Consider the following 20,047-nt stretch of genomic DNA (forward strand, 5'->3'; position numbering starts at 1 on the left):
CTTTTATAAAGAAGCTAAAAGCAACTTCCAGTAAAGTCTAGGACTGATTCTTAAGTGCTGACTGAAGCTGTGAACTAAGGACTACAGTGATGTCAACCCAAAATGGCCGCCCTCAACCACTGAATAAGCCAATAGTGAGCCTGCAAGGGTGAGGTCACTGCAGCATGACACCAATCATTTAATCTAATTATAATAAAATCATTTAATTAAGACACTGAAGCTTTAATATTTAATATCACAAATTAGTATTTATGCTGTGGAATCCTTTTCTATTGATGTGTGTCTCCTCATTAACAGTTGGAGCAATTATGCAAACATGAGTTCCATCAATGGATCCAACAACTCAGGAAAGCCCGAAATACTCATAAAAGTGGCTTTATTTTGCTGTCATGAACTAAGTCAATGAACTGCCATATACCGTAGTGGCCAAAAGTGAGGCAAAGGAAAATGGACAGATTCACCCTTTATTCAAATAGTATTAAAAATGTGTAAAAGATTTTATACGCGTATTGTGTCATTGTGCTTGGAGTTAATTGTTTATTTGTGATAACACAACGAAACATGCCAAATTGTACAGAACACTGAACTGAGCTGAACGATGACGTCACTGTTTTCTCCAGAGCGGCTGTATAATGAACTATATAGATAACTAATGATTTTTTACAATGGAAATGAATCATCATCGAACTTATACTTAAGCTGGACAATGACACTATTTTGTTCTAGAGCTGCTGTACAGCCAAAACTAACGTTTTTGCAGTATTTTCCTGTTATAACTGTAAAGCTGCTTTGAAACAATCTGTATTGTAAAAAGTAACTTGACTTGAAATAATTTTGTCAGATAAATATCTTCACTAAGTTTATTTTTATATATATACAGTACTTTTAATGTTTTTGAAAGAAGTTTCTTCTGCTCATCACGCCTGCATTTATTTGATAAAAAATACAGATTTTTTTTTATATTGTTATATATTATTACAATTGAAAATAATTGGTTTTCAATGTATTATACTTTCAATTATCATTTATTTCTGTGATGCAAAGCTGAATTTTCAGGATCATTACATGATCACATCCTTTAGAAATCATTCTAATATGATGATTCGTTATCAAAGTTGGAAACAGTTCTGCTGCTTCCAAATCCAAAATAAAATACTTTTATTCAGCAATGATGTGTTAAATTGATAAAAAGTGATAGTAAAGAAGATTTACAGTATATTATTAGAAAATATTTTTTTATTTTGAATAAATGCAGTTCTTTTTAACCTTTTATTCATCAAATATATTAGGCAGCAGAACTGTTTCCAACACTCATAATACATCAGAATATTAGAATGTTTTCTAAAGGATCATGTGATGAACTGGATGTCACATGTGACACTGAAGACTAGAGTAATGATCCTGAAAATTCAGCTTTGCATCACAGAAATAAATGATAATTTAAAGTATAATAAATTGAAAACCAATTATTTTAAATTGTAATAATATATCACAATATTAGCCTACTTCTTTTTTTTTTCTGTATTTTTGATCAAATAAATGCAGGCTTGATGAGCAGAAGAAACTTCTTTCAAAAACATTAAAAATAGTAATGTGTCCAAACTTTTGGGCTGTACTGTATATTTTAAATATTTTAAAATATGAGGGAGGAACAAATCACTATTTTCCTCATATTTTGATGGTTTAAGCAAACTTGTAGGGTCATTAAAAAATAACTCCACATATCACTTTTAGCCACTACTGTATTTGGTGTGGTCAGTGCCACAATAGTGCTATAAGACCCTGCTTACTGTGGACTGACGAGCTCAAGTCATCACTGGTGCACTGCTGCTTTTTCCCAGTCGACAACAATGTAATTATTACTTTCATTTCATAGCTACACAATTTCTTACAAAAAGAATACCTTAACGATCAACCTTTTATTGTTTGATTAACCCCAATACATCATATTTTCGTTGAAAACTAGGTTAGGAGACCTCTTCAGCTCTCTTAAATAATTCAGGAGCTGAGACCTAATCTTAACACTTAGGAACCTTTATGAATCACACTTATTCTTAAGTCTAGGAATAAGAGTAAAATAATATCATTCTTAGAATTTTGACAGACTTAAGACAAAAATGTTACACTGAGTGGCTTTATACAGACCGCCCCAGGTCTTTTATTTCGAAAAACGTGGGCGTGTCAATAAATAAACCCGGAAGTTCTACGTTCTCTTTCATCGAGGCATTTGACGCGTGTAACCAAAGCAGTGAAACGACTCCCCGACTGTCATTTCTGTAGCTTTTTTTGCCGTGTTTTTGCACCTGAACTTAAAATGCCTCTTAATTTTGAGTTATGCCCCGGTCGCATGATCGGAGGAAACAACCCGTGTTTCATTATTGCAGAAATCGGACAGAATCATCAGGGAGACATTGAAATCGCCAAGAAAATGATCAAGATGGTTAAGGTAAGTGTATTTGTATTATCAATATCGATGTAGTACATTTTTATCAATGGCTGTAAGCCTGGAAATTAATATAATTGTTTCGGGAATTGTTTAGTTAGTGTTTGCAATAGTTTTTAAACGTAATTCGCAGCCGTCAGTGTCACAGTCAGTGCACGACAGTTGTTCAGGCTGCTTAATCTGATACTGGGCATAAAATACTTGGGAAAATATGATCATTCAGAATGCTTCATCTCAAATCATTCAGAATGCATCATCTCAAAACACTTCCTCACACTTTGGAAGTTTGTCGTAGAGTAGTTTAAGCCATAACTCTACATATAAAGCAGTTTAATAATAATCACACTATATTTTACACATTAGGTGCTATAAACATTTAAATTAGTTCTGATATTGATTTATTTTCCGAAAGATACTAGTCTAGTCTAGAGCAGTGTTTCTCAACTCCAGTCCTCAGGACCCACTGCCCTGCACATTTTGTATGTCTCCCTTATTTGACACACCTGAACCAAATCATCACCTCATTAGGAGAGACTCCATGAACTGAACTGAGTGTGTCAGATAAGAGAGACATACAAAATGTGCAGAGCAGTGGGTCACGAGGACTGGAGTTGAGAACCACTGGTCTAGAGCAGGGGTTCTCAAACTTTTTGAGTGTGTGGACCACTATTTGTAATCAAGAATTTTCGCGGACCACCTCATAATACACATAATAAAATATGTCTACACACAGTCCTACCTGAATTAATCTGCACCTCTAAATAGGCTTACTAGCACTAAAACTATAACTGGTCATCACATCACAGGCTGTTAAAGGAAAGTTTACTGCACACAACGGCTGCCACATATTTAATTTATTTATTTAGGCTACTCAAGCGCCCAGGGCATAATCAGGTTCATTTGAACAACAGGCTTATTTCCATAGCAATGTAGTATGAAATCTATACAGTAATAAGAACACTGGAATATAGTCAACATTTCAAAACCTTTGGCGATTTAAGGGGGTTATTATTATTAATCTTCAGAGTTTTACAAGTCCTCAAAAAGTTTGTCCACTTAACCGCACATCTGCAAAACATTTCAGAAACGCGAGATCAAGAAACTGGAAATTAAATAATAACAGGCCTTATTCATTCCATTTATAAACATTTCGTTTCATATAAACTGCCTATGCCTAACTGTGCGTTCACACACCGGACGCGAATAGCGCGTCAAATTCAAAAAGGGATTATGTGAAATTCGCGCCTGCCGCGTCTAGTGATACGCTTGACCACTTTGTATCAATTCGCGCGTCAAGAGCTAAATTGACGCGCGTAAAAACAAAAGTTTGAAGCGAAATTTCGTCCGTTGTGAACGCACCATTAAAGGCTATGCGTGTGATGTGATAATGAGAACATATTTGCCTCTGCCCTTTTCTCTTCAGAGAACCTGTTGCTATCCACCGAACCAATGTTGTGGTTCTAACGGCACTGAACTTGAATGTCACGGCCGAACACCACTAGGCTATTTTAGTAATCACACAATACCTTGACAATTTAATTAAAATGTTATATCAATATAGGCCTACATATTCTTTTTACTTTTCTTTTTTTATGGGAATTTCCTGGTAAAATGAAGTTAAAAAAATATTATTTTATATTTTATTTAGCCTTTCCACGGACCACCTGCAGTACCCTCACGGACCACAGTTTGAGAATGGCTGGTCTAGAGTATACATTCTGTAAATTCCATTCGTAATGGAATTATTGAATAAAAAAATAAAATGTTTGAATAATACACCATATTAACAGAAATTGTTATTTTTAGATTGTACTGGTAATGGTTGACTTTTCTTTTGTATAAAACCATTTTTTCTGTCATCTTTACAGTTAAGGTCTCGTTGTTTTACTTTTCTGGTATTATTTTAAAGTTTGTAACTATTCCTCCTCTACTAGGACTGCGGAGCGGACTGTGCGAAGTTTCAGAAGAGTGAGCTGGAGTATAAATTCAACAAGAAAGCGCTGGAGCGGCCGTACACCTCCAAACATTCCTGGGGGAAAACATACGGAGAGCACAAGCGCCATCTGGAGTTCAGTCATGAGCAGTACAGAGAGCTGCAGCGGTACGCCAGAGAACTGGGCATCTTCTTCACTGCGTCAGGAATGGACGAGGTGAGCCCAGAACGCATGCGTAAATTATTTTCATATGTTTGTTTTTTGGCTTTAGGCTTACTGTTAGCTAGGAAAGAAGACACGAGCCTGCCAAACTCATCAAATAGTGATGTAATGAAAATCCCCTTACGTACGGTAGCGGTACCATGGTACTTTGATATATATATATATATATATATATATATATATATATATATATATATATATATATATATATGGCACTAAACTATATTTGTATACCACAGCATTTACTTAGTACTTACCAAGAATGCAATCACATGTCGAAAAAAAAAGAGTTAATTGTAGTGTTTCTGTCTTTAAGATGGCTGTAGAATTCCTGCATGAGCTCAATGTGCCTTTTTTCAAAGTTGGATCTGGAGACACCAACAACTTCCCCTACCTCAAGAAAACGGCGCAAAAAGGTCTCCATCGTTTTTTCTTTATTTTATATTTTAACAGGGACAATGGATATTCAATGACTGCCCCAGAATTAGCCACAGAGCTACATTTCATCTGCAGACCCTGGGCAGGAGAGACTAAAACACATAACATAACTAAAACATTCATCAGCAATAACATATACAATAAAAATGATCACCTAAAAAAAAAAAAGTACATTCCAAATAATATAGTACAAAAACATACTTTCAAAAACTTTACCCTATAATGAATTTTACATCTAAAAAAAAAAACATGAGAAAGAAAAATAGAAAAGAAAAAAACTACCGAGATTAAATAACCAGATACTAAAGCACAGGCTGTTCAATGATTACATTTTTGACTCATCTTTATCCATATTTTTAAATGTAACTTAAATTGTGCAGAAGTAGGACACGTCTGATATTGGTTGGTATATTATTCGTTATTAACTGCTTTTACAGAAAAAGCTGAAAGATCAACTCTAAAATGTCACCTCTTGATGAAACTCTTGTTTGTCTTGTGTTCTTAGCACACCAAGAGACATCTTCATTATAAACTGACATTATCACAAACAATCAATAAGATATTGTAAAATTATAAAATTGCTGCTATTTTACTACCACTCAAGGGTTCCCGTGGATCTTTAAAAATTCTTAATTTAAGTTCATAAAAAGTCTTATTTTTATTTATGAGAGGTCTTACATTTTAGATGACACTTCGACTTCTAAATACTTTACCACATTAAAACGAATTAGCGTTATATGCTTTTATTATGCTTTCTTTGCGGCTTTTATTTGATTTTAAACCACCCAATAATGTGTTATTATTCTAATTTAATCTAATTTGAATGTTAGAATTTTACATAAATTGATTAGATGTATGCATCACTTTTTATTTAACAAATGCCCGTATATAGGTAAAATGCCCTTGGAAATCAATTTAAGGTGGTAAATATTGCCCCTTAATAAAAAAGTAAATTTCTGTCACTGATGTCAACTGACCACCCCATAGAATATGAATAATATGAATGTCTTTGTGAGTCAACTGTCCACAACAGGCCTAAACCAGATGTGGTACCAGCACAAAAACACACTCAGCATTAGTGTTATCAAAACTATTTGCACCCCTAATGTACAGTATTCATTTTTATTTATTTTAAAAAGGTCTTAGAACCCCTTAGATTTTACTTTAAACAGCAACCCTGCCAAACATATTTAAAAACTGCATATATGATCAAAAAAAACATTTATAGTTTTATTCAGCTGATGCATTAAATTGATCAAAAGTTACAGTAAAGAGATTTATATGCTAATTCATGTATATTACATTTTCTCAATACTTATTATGAAACAAATTTAACTTCTGATGCTTGTGTGTGTTCAGGACGTCCCATGGTTGTATCCAGTGGGATGCAGTCCATGGAGACCATGCGGCGCGTTTACAAGACCGTGAAGGAACACAACCAAAACTTCTGTATCCTGCAGTGCACAAGCGCATATCCACTGGAACCTGAGGACGTCAACCTGCGGGTTATCATGGTAGAGAAACCAGCTCTATGTACTCTCAGAAATCCATTTGATGTAATCCAAGTACAGCGCATGTGTATCAACATCAAAATCATTATGGTCTGCATTTCATGACCTACCTGAAAGTTTCAAACCTTACATTATATAATTATATCATTCGCTAAATTAAACATTAGATAAATTAATCTTGCATAACCATCAAATAAATTATGTATTATTTTTGTACTTTTTTCCTCCAACCTACAGGAATATCAAAAAGAATTTCCTGACATTCCCATTGGTTACTCAGGCCATGAAAGCGGGATCAGCATCACAGTGGGGGCAGTTGCATTGGGAGCAAAGGTCGTGGAGCGGCACGTGACCTTGGACAAGTCCTGGAAGGGCAGCGATCATGAGGCATCTCTGGTGCCGGAAGAGCTGGCGGAGCTGGTGCGATCCATCCGCACTGTGGAGAGAGCTTTGGGCACTGGGCTGAAACGCATGCTGCCCTGTGAGGTGCCATGCCATGATAAGGTACAATAAGAACCAGTTCGAATACATTCCCTTTTCATTTGATGTCTAAATGTCAATTAGTGGCGTTAAGAGGCAAGCATAACTATTACTATTGCTCAGAATTGTATTATTTTATTATATATATATATTTTAATAGTTTTGACCCTAACAATTATGTGACTTTAGTGTCAATTTAGTATTAATTATTCACTATTATAGTATTTATTAATAATTTGGATTGTCTTTCATTTTTATATTTTCATTTTTTTATTTATAATTTAGTTGTATTTTGACATTTTTATTAAATATTCTATTTAGCTTTCATTTAATTTTATTTCAAGGTACACCATGTTACTTTTTTTTTTTTTAACAAAATTCAATACATCATCAATAATTCTTTCAAAATTAGTTTTTGTCTTACTCTGCTTCTGATTCACTCTGGTAAACCTGTTATAAGTGTTTATTACACGGCTCTGTGGAATACTTGATTCTGATTGGTCAATTGCGCCATCTAGCGGTATGTTATTCCCAGATAACAACCGCTAAAAAACAGATAACGCAGGCTCATCCGGTTTACTGAAGTCAGCAGCGCTAAACGCTTGCTAGGAACGTTTTTTCTTCGTGGAAGTTTTGCATTTGGTGAGCTAATAAAATATTAAAAGTCAGTCAGATAAATATTTTGTTTACAGTTATTTAATTATGCCATCCAGTATCATGGACTCGCTCTCTCTTGTTTCATACAAACGCAGCTGCTGCCATTTTGCGACTATTGTTTTGTACACTGTTGGAATATAAGATACAAACAGGTACGATTTAAAAGAAACCGTTTAATCTGAAATCAATATCTCTTATCTCCATAATTATTTTTGGTGCGAAATGCCTGTACCTTATCTCTCAAATGTCCGTCTAGTTGGAACTTGCCGCGCCGGCAAATGCTCTCTCCGTGGAGGCTTTGCATTTAAAGACCTAATAAAATATTTAAACTCAGATCAATATTTTGTGTCTAATTATTTACTTATGGCCTTGTAATAAGCGGAATAATGTACATCCAGCCGGTTGTTATCTCAGAATGATGACGGAAAACGTGACGGATGGTTTTCGCGAGAAGTTGCGTACATGCGTCACTCGCCCGTGTGTCTCGTCATATCTGTAAATAGAGAAAAGTTGCTCTGGCTACTTTGACTGGTGTATGGTGTAGTTGTCTCAGAGGTAAGTTGTCACAACGAGCGTGAAAAGGTTGACATGGAGCAGCTAAATCTCAAACCTCCGGAGAATCACCCGTTTTAAACGAACGCTGAACAGAGGAGAGTCTGCTGGAAAGAGAAAAAACGCGACAGAGCTCGTAATAAAACAAGAATCAACATTGGCTTGGCTTTTCAGAGATGTTGAGAACTGAGGGATTTGAAATGTTGTAAAAGCGAAGTGGAGATGGCGTTTTTATTTCTCAGTAAGGTATTTTATTGAACGATAAATTGCCATATATAGCTCTTTAACAGAGTTCATTGCAAAGCATTATCTACTGTGAAGGGTCATTTCATTATGGGTTGTTGTAGCTCTAGATTTTATTTTCAAGGAAGTATCATGTCTATTAATGGGTAAAGCTACTGTAACGCCTTCAGCTAGTCAGCTTGAGATCCTTTCCATCTAAACTGGTTGTATCTCTTAAGCCAGGTAGAGAATGTTTTATGAGCAGTATGATAATCTCTCTCTCTTTTTTTAGTGATGAGAAAGAACCATATTCATCCGCAGAGCCGAAAATTTACATAGTGTACCTTTTAGTTTTAGTTTGAGTAATTTTAGTACTTTTAGTATAACTTTTTAGTATTTCTAACTTATTTCATTTTAATTTCTAATTTTCATTTAAGTTTTTCATTAAAATATTTTATCTCCGATTTATTTCAATTAACGAAAACTGTTTTAAAGTTTTTTTCTTAGTTTTATTTCTTGATAACTAACAGCACTTTGCTACAGATATGATGCCTCAAATAATGTGACTTGTTAAGGAAATGTGTGCTATAGCACTCTCTCTGTCTCTGTGTTATTTTTCACATTCCTCTTTACCCCCTACTCCTACTCCAAACTCCATTCTCTTTCCTTCTAATGTTGCATTCCTGGTCTTGCCCCATTTCCTCCTGTCTTAACTTTTCTTCCGTTTTACCATCAAATACATCTGTTTGTCTGTTTGCTACCCATATGCCTCCTTTCATTCTTAACTTTGCTTCCTCTGAAATGTTTTTCAGTGGGATGTTATGTTATGTTTTGAACAGCACAACCACATTGTCTTCAAGTAATCTGCTCTGTCAGAACATTCCTGTAATTCTTCTTCTCCATCGTTCACTCATTTCTAGCTCGGGAAGTCTGTGGTTGCAAAGACCGCCATCCCGAAAGGTACGGAACTAACCCTTGACATGCTGGCTGTGAAAGTAGCTGAACCCAAGGGTGTAGCTCCAGAAGACATCTTCCAGCTGGTGGGGAAGAAAGTGACGACAGATTTCGAGGAGGATGAGAGCATCACTGAGGATGCAGTCGACAACTATAGCAAAAAAGCCAAAGCTTGAGGAAAACTGTCTCTGCATGTGATTCTTGATCAGACTGGAAAGAAATTAAAGTTTCAGCCAAAAATAAAATGCATTATACAAGAACCTTGGTTAAAAAGGCTCTATGTTTTGTCTGTCTGTCAGGCAGACAAAGACAGATGCAACAATACAACAAATGCTGTATATATCATCAGACCCATTTTTTCCTGTTTATATGGGTTATTATTTGCCAAATACTGTTGAATAAATAAAAAATAAAATGGAAACATGGAAATCTGTCTCATTTTGAAAATGAATTAAAGGTAATAATTGCAAATTATGGAATCAAAAAGGTGAAGGGTTTTATTTATATGCATAAACAATTGTCTGACCAATTTAATTGGACATTGGCCACGGTACTACTACCATGGTTCTTTTTTGGATATATTCCATGGTAGTACCACAGTTGTCTTGGTGTACTATTTAAATACCATGGTACATGAATATGGTATTAATTTAGCAGGATAATGCCATATTTCAATATATTTTAGCCCAAAATGACACATCACGTCTTATCAATTGACCTTAAAGATCCAGCTTGAGTCTATCTTTGAGGGACACTACACTGTCAGTTTTTCCATGATAAAGCCTTTTTATATTCATTAGACTGATACGTATGCAATCCCATTTTGCTGCAACGCCCTATCAGGGCACGCTGTTGGTCACGGGATTCGCACAGCCACGGTTTAGTCATTTCATTGGTCGTCGACTGAACTCCTCGTCATTTGTATGGGCAGTAGACATGTCGATCAAAAATACACAACTCTAATTGGCTGAGCTTCGTTTCTTTCGGGTCCGTTCACTCGTAAGCACCTCCCCCGCTGACATTGGAGTCGTCGACGAGGAAGACAGTAGAGTGATTTGTGTTTTTCAGTTGCTCTCACTCTGAACACATTTAGCGAGCCATGGACGATTTTGATATGCTCAGTGCCCCCCAAGGAAGCGCAGGAAACGGTGTGGGGGCAGACGAGGACCCGGCGGCAGCATTTCTGGCCCAGCAAGAGAGTGAGATCGCGGGCATCGAGAATGACGAGGGCTTCAGCATCCTGGACAGCGGAGATGTGCCTTCATCCCTGAGCCAAGACCAGGACGGTGTGTTTACTCGACAGGTCTTTTACACGACATAGACCACTAAAACAAAAGAAAGAAGAAAATAAAAAATCATTATAATCTTATAACCGATTGTTTTACTCTCTCGTTAGCCAGCTAGCCTTCATTCAGAGCTCTATGTAACGTTATATGAAGTAACGGTGTGTGTGTCAATAATACGTGCTTCGCTGTTTATATGGACAACACTGCCAAAGATGCATCCAAATACGTTAGCCGTTTACATACTGGTTAGTTAAAAGAAGCTGGAAAATGGCGTTGTCTGTTGGTACCTCAGCTCTTTATGAGACTCCCTTTAGTGGACCTCGCAACGGTTTAATCGTAATTTTATTTGGCTTTAAGATATATATAAAATGTCCTTCATGAGACACATATGTATCGCATTTTGTCTAGATTGATTAACGTTACTCTAGTAGTGCTGATTGAATCCGCGAAATTCCAGTCCTTTTAACGCGGTTTATATTATACAATGACCTTTAGACTGAAGGCTGTGTGTGTGTGTGTGTGTGTGTGTGTGTTCGTTCAGTTCTTTTAGTCTTTATACTGGAGTGAGATATGGTTATATGACAGGACCACTGCGGTGTCTCGAAATCTATTGAGATGCCTATTTAGGCAGCATTTTAGGCCATCAAAGACGCCTTCGAACGTTATTGAATGTTTAGAAGTAAAAATAAAAATGCTTGAATGTTCGAACGCATCGTGATCCACGAAAACGAGTGATTTCAACGCTCATGTCCAGAAATGTTCGAAAGCGGCTATAAATGGCCAGAAATGCGCCTCTGCCATGTTCATAAATGCTTGAGTCGAACACACCTGTACTGTTAGAAATATTCGATGCGAATTGCCTATAACGGTCAGAAATTCATTCGAACTCGCATATGATGACCAAAAAGGTTTGTTTGGAAGATTCAAAACTGTCTCTAATGCCCAATAATAAACTGTTCTGAACTCTGAAGTGAAGCAAAAAATAAATAAAAATAAAATAAATGAATGATTCGAATGCATTTGTACTGAAATACCCAAAAATGTTTCAAACGCACATGTGATGCCCAAAATTACATTTACGCGTTTTGTAGATGCCTTTATCCAGTACGACTTGCGTTGAATTCAAGGTATAGGCTACATTTTATTAGTCTATACCCTCAAACTTAGTTCAAAATGATCTTTTTAAGTAGGCAGCTCGCTAGGCTCCAAGACATAGATTTCCATCACACGGATCTTAAAGCTGAATTAATCTCTAGAGCTTCCTAAACTATAATTCTACCTTTTTTAATTAAATTGAATCCATACAATGACTGACTGAAATTAGTATATTTTGGAGGCCTTAGGTTAGAAAACACCGTGTTCTATGGTATAAAAAAACAGTATGCATTTTGAAATGAAATGTGCCGTTTTGGTCTTAATGTAGTTTAATTACAGTAAGGAGAATATTACCAGTCAGCTGAAGTGTCTGGTATTCCATTTTTACTGGCCGTTGGCTTGAATGTTTCTCTGGCCGAAAGGTTTGAATAAATGATGATGGGGATGTAGTTTCGCTGGCACAAAGGCACAATCTGACTTAGGTCTAGGATGACTGAAAACAACAGTCTTGGAAGCATAGTGCATTGCAGTGTGCAGAAAATCAGTCAGGCCTGCATACTTTGTTCATAAAAACAGTCTTGGGTTAAAAATTGACTTGCATGTGTTCAATATTTTATCTCTTATTACTGCTGCTTGTGTGTTAACGTAAGTATTGCTTAAGGAAAATGTTCAAGTGATCAAATCACTTCTAGTGAAGACAGGTTGCATAATGTTTTTCACTGACTCAGGAAAGAAGTCAGCAAAACCAGAGACCTAGGCAGGAGGAAAACTGTATCCTGTCCATGAATTAAGCACTAAAGTAAAGCTATTATGAACAACACATTATTGCAAATTATATACTGTTCCTTTAATACTCTTTTATTTGGCCGTGATATCCTAAGTAACTTACATTGCATTCAATTATACATCCCCAACCCCCCCAATTCATGCATTCCCTGGGAATTGAACACATGACCGTGGCATTGTTAGTGCCATGCTCTACTGCTTGAGCTACAGGAAGGCTAAACAGCCTTGCAATGCATTTCACTCAACAACAATACTGAGGATAATTAAAGGGATAGTTCACTTTGAAATACATTTTTGGTATGTTTTAGCTTACCTCAAGGGCATCCAAGATGTAGGTGTCTTTTTTTCCGCAGTAGTTTCAATTTTGATATTTTTAGGTCAAACCGTTCTTGTCTGTCAGTCATATAATGCAGGTCTATGGTCACCACCTCAAAGAGCAAGCACAGAGTCCAAATTAAAACAATTCCCCGTCGTCCAAATGAAACAATTCCCCATCGTAAGTACACATTGATGGCCTAAGACACGAAACGAGCGGTTTGTGTGAGAAAACGAACAGTATTTATATCGTTTTTACGTCTTATACACAGCCATGTCCAAGTGATCTGATCTGACGTGTGCGCAGACTGGTGCATAGACATATACACACTAGATGTCGCCTTAAAGACATTCGTTCCAATGAACTGCCGTAGACAAGCCGACATCTAGTGTATATATCTATGCGCCAGTCTGCGCACACGTCAGATCAGATCACTCGGACATGGCTGTGTATAAGACGTAAAAACGATATAAATACTGTTCGTTTTCTCACACAAACCGCTCGTTTCGTGTCTTAGGCCATCAATGTGTACTTACGATGGGGAATTGTTTAATTTGGACGACGGGGAATTGTTTTAATTTGGACTCTGTGCTTGTGTTTTGAGATAATGACCATAGACCTGCATTATATGACTGACAGACAAGAACGGTTTGACCTAAAAATATCAAAATTGAAACTACTGCGGAAAAAAAGACACCTACATCTTGGATGCCCTTGAGGTAAGCTAAAACATACCAAAAATGTATTTCAAAGTGAACTATCCCTTTAATACAGACAAACTGTATGAAATGCATGAAAAATTGACTAGACTGTTTTAACACATCTATGTTTTTTTCTTTCTTTTATTTTGGCAGGAGCCGTGAATGGAGATCTGCATGGGGTAAGACCATGAAGACTTGCCTGTATTCCATCAAACTCACAATCTGTTAATATTATGACATTTGATTTAGAGTTGTCTCTTGCATGAATTTATATAGCCGCATTTTCACTGCAAAGACTGTGTTGGGTTATGTGTGGATGGACGTGCAGATGATAGGAAATAAGACGTGCAGTCTGCATTACAACAGAACAAAAGACTAAATCTAAATCTAGACTTGCTTTAAACTTTTGATTCCTTTCAAGCACTGTTTCTAAATAGCTGAAAGCTTGATGTGTGTATATTTGTATAACCACTATAAAGTCCAGTTTCATATTTGATGCATGAATTTCTAAGGCTTCTAAATGATCTGAAATGTCTGTTGTAGACAATCTATTACATGCCTTCTGCCCTCTGATTGATAGTTCATACTTTTTTACGAAGTGAAATGCCTTTTAGTATGATTGTTAAAATGTCCATCTTCAGTCTTTTGCTGTGAAATCTTTAATGATTTTTATGAAGTAAATGTACAGTTACTTTTATATTGTTAGTAACATTTCAAGATTAACATTTACTGGACTGAACCAACTTAGGTTTATAATCCATACATTTTTTATTTATTTTTATTTTTATTTTTTTAGAAAAATCATGTTTAAAAGTAACATGTCTCCATTTATGTTTGTGATATGTATATGATTAAAACTACAAAGCTTTGATCATAAAACTAACATATTGGGAGACATAGTGACATCTGATTTTCATATGCATTTTATGTAATTCATCTGCTATACTGTTATAAAAATATGATTTACATTACAGTCTATCAAAATGTCATCTATCTTTTTGGCCATTTAAATATCACCAAATTGCATAGTTTTGCTCCATTTTGGCCTCTGAAATTTTTATATGTATATTGTATATAAATATAATACATAAACACACTTGCAGTTTAATTCTGACTTGTTTAATACGTCAGGCTTTACTGGGTTAAATTAGCCTGTGAGCTGGATAGTGAAGGCCTGTTTTACCAGTCACTCATATTTAAAAAAAAAAAAAAATTTTCAATTCTAATATATATAATAATTGATTTAATATAATTGACAAATCACTGATCCAAACTAAAGGAGCTGATGCACTAAAGAAGTGTATCAACTAAATGGTGTACTGTGATTTGTATGGTTCTTTGCCGTGTGTGTTTTGTAGGAGAGCAATGGTCCTTCAGACGTGTATGCGGCCATCTCCAGTGTGGATCGGTTGCAGGCCGAGCCGGAGAGCTTGAGGAAGTGGAGAGAGGAGCAGCGCGATAGGCTGGAGGAGCTTGGTAACTTGAGCAAAGATGTAGATCTTATTAAGATATTGAAACATTTCATTTATGGCTGACTGATATTCCTCTGCTGTTTTTCAGACGCTAACTCGCGTACGCAGGAGGTCGAGTGGAAGGAGAAGGCAAAGCTGGAGCTGGAGGAGTGGCACCTCAGGCAGAACGAGCAGCTGGAGAAGACCAAAGTGAACAACAGGTACACGACACTGCTCGAGCAGCTGAAGTCTAGAAGTGAGCCCTTTCTGTCTTTTGCTGTCTGGTTACAAAAGCACTAGAAAGTGCACGGCCCCTCCATCGTACTCGACAGCAAGGTGTATGCTGGGGCACAGTGTATTCATATCTCATACAGATTTAGAATAACATGAGAGTGAATAAAGGATTCCTGATCATTTTTGAGTGAACTATTCATATTTAAACCAGCGTAATGGTAACCATTTTGTTATTTTGTGGTGCTAATAATGTGAGAACAGTGAAGAGGCAGATTTGAGATTCTGACCTTGAATGATCATGTGATTGTGCCCATGGACACTTCTGTGTTTTGGTCACATGATCATGCCTGGTCCAATCTGAAAAAGATGCTATATCTATGATTGGCACCAGATGTTGTATTCAGCTATTAGAATAAAATAAGGAGTTCCTTGTAAAGCTCTTTCTGCTTCAGGGAAGCATCTGAATGAACTTTACAATTAGACGTGCTGAATAGGATTCAATCCAATTTTGTATTAAAAAGAACGCTTGGGAGTCAAAAGTAAAATTTTTGACTTTAGTTTCAAGTGCATATGTTTTGTGCTTCCCCATTCAGTCCCAGTGAAAGTTTCAAGTATGTTTTGGTACAAATAAAAATGACGTCGTCTTAAACCTCTTTCTGTATATCTGTCCATGTGAAATCGTTCTCTTAATTCCTTATTTATTTGTCCTGTTTGTCTCTGTCTTTCTCTCTTGTGTGCCGTGTTGTCCACTTTTTTGAACTTGGCCTGGTGTTAACACTGGTATGGTAACACTGCAGTGTGTTTTGACTCTGTATGAGTGTTATTTTTCTCCTTTTTACCACTCTCTCTGTTCTCTCCTGCTTCGCTGCTCTCCTCTGGGACTCCCAGGGTGCTGGATGAGGATTTCTACAAACAACCCTTCGCTGATCTGATTGGTTATGTGTATGTTGCTAAACTAACATCCTTTCTTTTCACATGCATTTCTCATTAACTCATTTTCCTGCATCTCATCTTTTTTCATAACCTGTTACTCTTACTCATTTCTAACCAAATACTTAGTTAACTTCATATTTAAAACCAGGGTGATTTAGTTTTTGTCAAAGACTAATTGGACAAATAATTCTGCACATTATGCATGTTGTCCATCATTCCCCCCCCCCCCCCCCCATTATGTTTAAGTTACATAGCAGATTTTATATCTGTCTTACCCACCAAGTCATTTCTTATTTGTCTTTTTTTATACATTTTATTTAGTTATTTTTTCATGGTCATTTATAAAAAGTATGAAAACCCATTTTTTTCTCATGTTTGTGTCATGCATTTGTCATAATGTCTGCACTTTGTTTACATTCAAGATATGTCTAAACATTTGTATAAATTGTGAGATTATTTAATGTTATTTTTTTGTCTAACATTTATTATTAATTGAGATTTATTGATTTTATACTAGCACAATTTAGTGCAGTAGTAGTGTATCTGTAATACAGCAATAGTGACTTTCTAAGCAACTACGTCTCTGGCTCATATCAAAGCCAACCCATAGTAAACCAGCCAGTAGTATAATTGCTAAAAATATAAATGTACTTATTTTGCTTATAGATTTTTTTTTTTTTATGTGTTGCCAAATTTGGCAGGATAAAGCAATGATTTCTAAATCTTATTGTCTTTGGATTTTAATATTTTTCCTTTATTCTTAAAGGTGCACTAGGTCATTTCTTTCAGTGCAATTTATAGACATGTGTGTATTAAGTATAATGTTATCTATATACAGAAAAATAGCTCATTTTATTTTGGCCACATTTTCTCCAAATTGAAAATTGAAATCTATTGGCAAGGCTTTCAATTGATTTACATGCTAACTTTAACCAATTCTGGTCAGTCTCAAACCGGTCAAATATTGAGTGATGACATTTTTTTTAGTTTAAACCAAGACTTGGTGCACCTTTATCCCATGGCTGGTGTTTTCGGCTGGACACCTAGTTGCTTCTGTTAGATGGGAGTATTGTAGAGTACGGTGTGTCTAGGTTGAGCAAAGCTGTCCCAGGCTAGAACTGTAACTGTCCTCTTAGTTCTGCAGCCCTCATATTCATCATGGACCTCTTACTGCTTCTGCCTATTCTGCAGAGCTATTGTAAACATTAGCTGCTTTTCTTTTGCTTGGTAAATGTCTCTCAACTGAAGCGCCAGTTGAGATCGCCAAGCGGCGCGTACATCAATGACGGCTGCAAGCTAAGCGCACATAGAAGCACTCCTATGATGACTTGGGTTTTGAACAGTGCATGCCTGCTTTGGTCATCTGCATAAATCTCATTTCTTTTGGTTTTCTATATATCTGACTTGTGATCTGTTTCTCCTTGTTTTTCTTTTCTCTATGCACCTTTAAGCACTCACATTAACCATCCTTGCTACCGCCTAGACCAGTTAAGTAAAAAAAAAAAGAAAAAGAAAAATAAAGACAAGAAAACCAAATATGCTCAGGGAACAAACACCACTTATTGCAAAGTTATACACCAATGAATTGCTGTCTTTATTATCAACATGTTTCTGCTAAAGTTAAGATTCTAGATGTCCTTTTGTGGTGATGTGTTGGTGCACTAGTCCTGTACGTTGATGTAGTTGATTGTGACCGTGATTTACCTCATTGGCTTTCATACCCATTTTGCTGTGTATACTGTGTGATAGTGGAGAGGCTAATGCAACTCTACTGGACTGAGTCCACGGCAGCGGAAAGGGTTGGTAAAGGGCCGGGAGGAAACGGGAATAGTCGAATATGGTCTCAAAAAGCTCTCCGAAGATTTTTGTTAAGAGCTCTTTAGCGTTTGGCTTGCCAGAAACTTGGTTTAGTTGCCCCATGCTCAGCAGAAGGCCCCGCTTTTGGTCACTGCCAACGCATGGCACGTTCAGCCTTTGCACAAAGATTTACTGGTTAAAATAAGCTAATTGGCCTGTCAATCGCTGCGTTGAAGGTTTATTAGCGTACATGATTCCTTGACATTCTTCTGACCACCAAGAGATGAGGAATGTCCCACAATACAAGGACTTTCAAAGTACAACAAATTGTTTTAACCAACTGAATCACTGCAAAATTTGATTGTGGCTGTTCTGGAACCTTTTCCTGCCTGTAAGATCAAGACTAGTTCTGGTAATGGTGGGTTGGGGGCATGATGCTCAAACTACCATCTGTTTTGGATGTGGTCACCTGAAGAATGTCTCTTTATGAATGTATTGTTGGATGGAAATAACCATTGTTTTTCACCTAGACACAGAGCTGCTTTGGTACACTTGCCTCTGACCTCCTAAAAAAGCACCTTGCAAAACATTTCAACCATTTGACCTTTTGGTGAACGTGTTTTCAAAACCTATGTTGAGTTTGCATTTATGTCAACTACAAAGTCAATTAATGATGGAAACATTTCTTAGCCAATAAGATATCACAGTTCTCGAGGCATTATGGAGGTCAGCGGTTGTGTGCTTTAAGCGGGACGTGTCTGAGAGTGTTTTCCGGTTTCTGTCCGAAGCTGATTGTGGTTTCTCGTCGGCAGGGCGGCTGAGGAAGCCATGGTGTCGGAGCTTGACGAGAACAGCCCTGGCACAGAATGGGAGCGCGTGGCGCGCCTTTGTGATTTCAATCCCAAGTCCAGCAAGCAGGCCAAGGACGTCTCCCGCATGCGCTCAGTCCTCATCTCCCTGAAACAGACCCCTCTCGTCCGCTAAGCTCCGCCCCTGGAGACCTCAAAACCACAAGTCCCAGCAGCCATTGGGTTTCACGACATTGATTCCTTTGTGGTCCCATCCTAATGGCTTGGAGCTCAATTTCCATATATAAATTATCTATATTATATTATTACATAATATGATATAGGTATATCTATATATATTCCATCTATAAATATATACATATATATAACAATGTTCAGATTGTTTTTATTTTTGGTGTCTATTTTAAGGACCAAACTTCATGTTAATTTTTTCCATGTAGACACAGTGTGTGGCATTGAGACACTATCTATGCATTGCCTTCCTAAGATGTTTCGGGAATATAGTACTAATTGTCTTGTGTATGTTGTATACAGATGGTGGATCTATCCTGTGTGTGTAACTATGTACATAAAGACTGGTCCTCTACACTTCATTGTAAGATTATGGCAAAAGTTGTTGATGAACAGAGCTGTGCCCCAGTAAATGTCACCTCATGTTGTCCATTCTGTTTCAGTATGATTAAACACATTTCAAATGTTATAAGTGTTTGTGTTATTTGGGTGGGGAACAAATAATACCAATGTACTTACCTAAAAGTTTGTCAAATGAAAAATTCTGGTGTATTTAGCTCAATTTACAAAATTTAATGGATTTAATGAACAATTCTAAATATTTTGTAGGGATGAAATAAATATCTCAATGACTAATTAAGTATGGGGTCATGGAATTATTAAAAAAAGAACTCAGGTTTGGCTTGAATTACACTTATACCCATGGTTACTATACCACAACTTTAAACATTATTCAAATGTTTTATTTTCAAGACATTTGTCAGGTTTTTGTCCTTAAAACGCTCTTGTGCATTACTTTTGTAATGACTTACTGTAGTTTCTCATGAGATGTCATAATTATGAGTGTTTATTATATGGCATTTTTAATGAGAAATTATATTTGTGGCTATGAGAATTTTTGTAGTATAATAATGTTAAATCTTTATTATGAAAGTGTTTAATGATTTGATTTTAAAAAAAAATTTAATATAGTAATTCGAAAGTTTACGACTTAA

The 20,047-nt window shown here is 36.4% G+C and overlaps 2 protein-coding genes across 5 annotated transcripts; both read left to right on the forward strand.

The window, feature by feature from the left end:
• Positions 1 to 2,202: 2,202 nt before the first annotated feature.
• nansa (N-acetylneuraminic acid synthase a) lies at positions 2,203 to 9,842 on the forward strand. Its single transcript, XM_082165835.1, has 6 exons — positions 2,203 to 2,446; positions 4,378 to 4,593; positions 4,916 to 5,015; positions 6,397 to 6,551; positions 6,786 to 7,052; positions 9,380 to 9,842. The coding sequence occupies exons 1-6, from the start codon at positions 2,315 to 2,317 to the stop codon at positions 9,587 to 9,589; spliced, it is 1,080 nt and encodes a 359-aa protein (XP_082021961.1). The 5' UTR covers positions 2,203 to 2,314; the 3' UTR covers positions 9,590 to 9,842.
• A 564-nt stretch (positions 9,843 to 10,406) lies between these two features.
• Positions 10,407 to 19,524, forward strand: clta (clathrin, light chain A). Of its 4 annotated transcripts, none has more exons than XM_082165855.1 (7): positions 10,407 to 10,697; positions 13,755 to 13,776; positions 14,956 to 15,073; positions 15,158 to 15,269; positions 16,171 to 16,224; positions 17,667 to 17,702; positions 18,825 to 19,524. In XM_082165855.1, the coding sequence occupies exons 1-7, from the start codon at positions 10,513 to 10,515 to the stop codon at positions 18,994 to 18,996; spliced, it is 699 nt and encodes a 232-aa protein (XP_082021981.1). In that variant the 5' UTR covers positions 10,407 to 10,512; the 3' UTR covers positions 18,997 to 19,524. The 4 variants fall into 4 exon arrangements, with proteins under 4 accessions (XP_082021981.1, XP_082021980.1, XP_082021982.1 ...); XM_082165854.1 differs by having other exon boundaries at positions 10,408 to 10,699; positions 13,751 to 13,776; XM_082165856.1 differs by lacking the exon at positions 17,667 to 17,702 and having other exon boundaries at positions 10,408 to 10,699; positions 13,751 to 13,776.
• The last annotated feature ends 523 nt before the right edge of the window (positions 19,525 to 20,047 follow it).

Source organism: Leuciscus leuciscus (genome assembly GCF_965113295.1).
Source record: "Leuciscus leuciscus genome assembly, chromosome: 3".
NCBI lineage: Eukaryota > Metazoa > Chordata > Actinopteri > Cypriniformes > Leuciscidae > Leuciscus > Leuciscus leuciscus.

Bases quoted from the DNA above. Each gene is read 5' to 3' on its own strand.
- clta (XM_082165854.1), top strand. From the start codon at position 10,513: ATGGACGATTTTGATATGCTCAGTGCCCCCCAAGGAAGCGCAGGAAAC. The intron at 15,074-15,157 runs GTAACTTGAGCA...GCTGTTTTTCAG, and splicing joins CGATAGGCTGGAGGAGCTTG to ACGCTAACTCGCGTACGCAG. The intron at 17,703-18,824 runs GTTAAGTAAAAA...TCTCGTCGGCAG, and splicing joins CCTTGCTACCGCCTAGACCA to GGCGGCTGAGGAAGCCATGG.
- nansa (XM_082165835.1), top strand. From the start codon at position 2,315: ATGCCTCTTAATTTTGAGTTATGCCCCGGTCGCATGATCGGAGGAAAC. The intron at 5,016-6,396 runs GTCTCCATCGTT...GTGTGTGTTCAG, and splicing joins CAAGAAAACGGCGCAAAAAG to GACGTCCCATGGTTGTATCC. The intron at 7,053-9,379 runs GTACAATAAGAA...ACTCATTTCTAG, and splicing joins AGGTGCCATGCCATGATAAG to CTCGGGAAGTCTGTGGTTGC.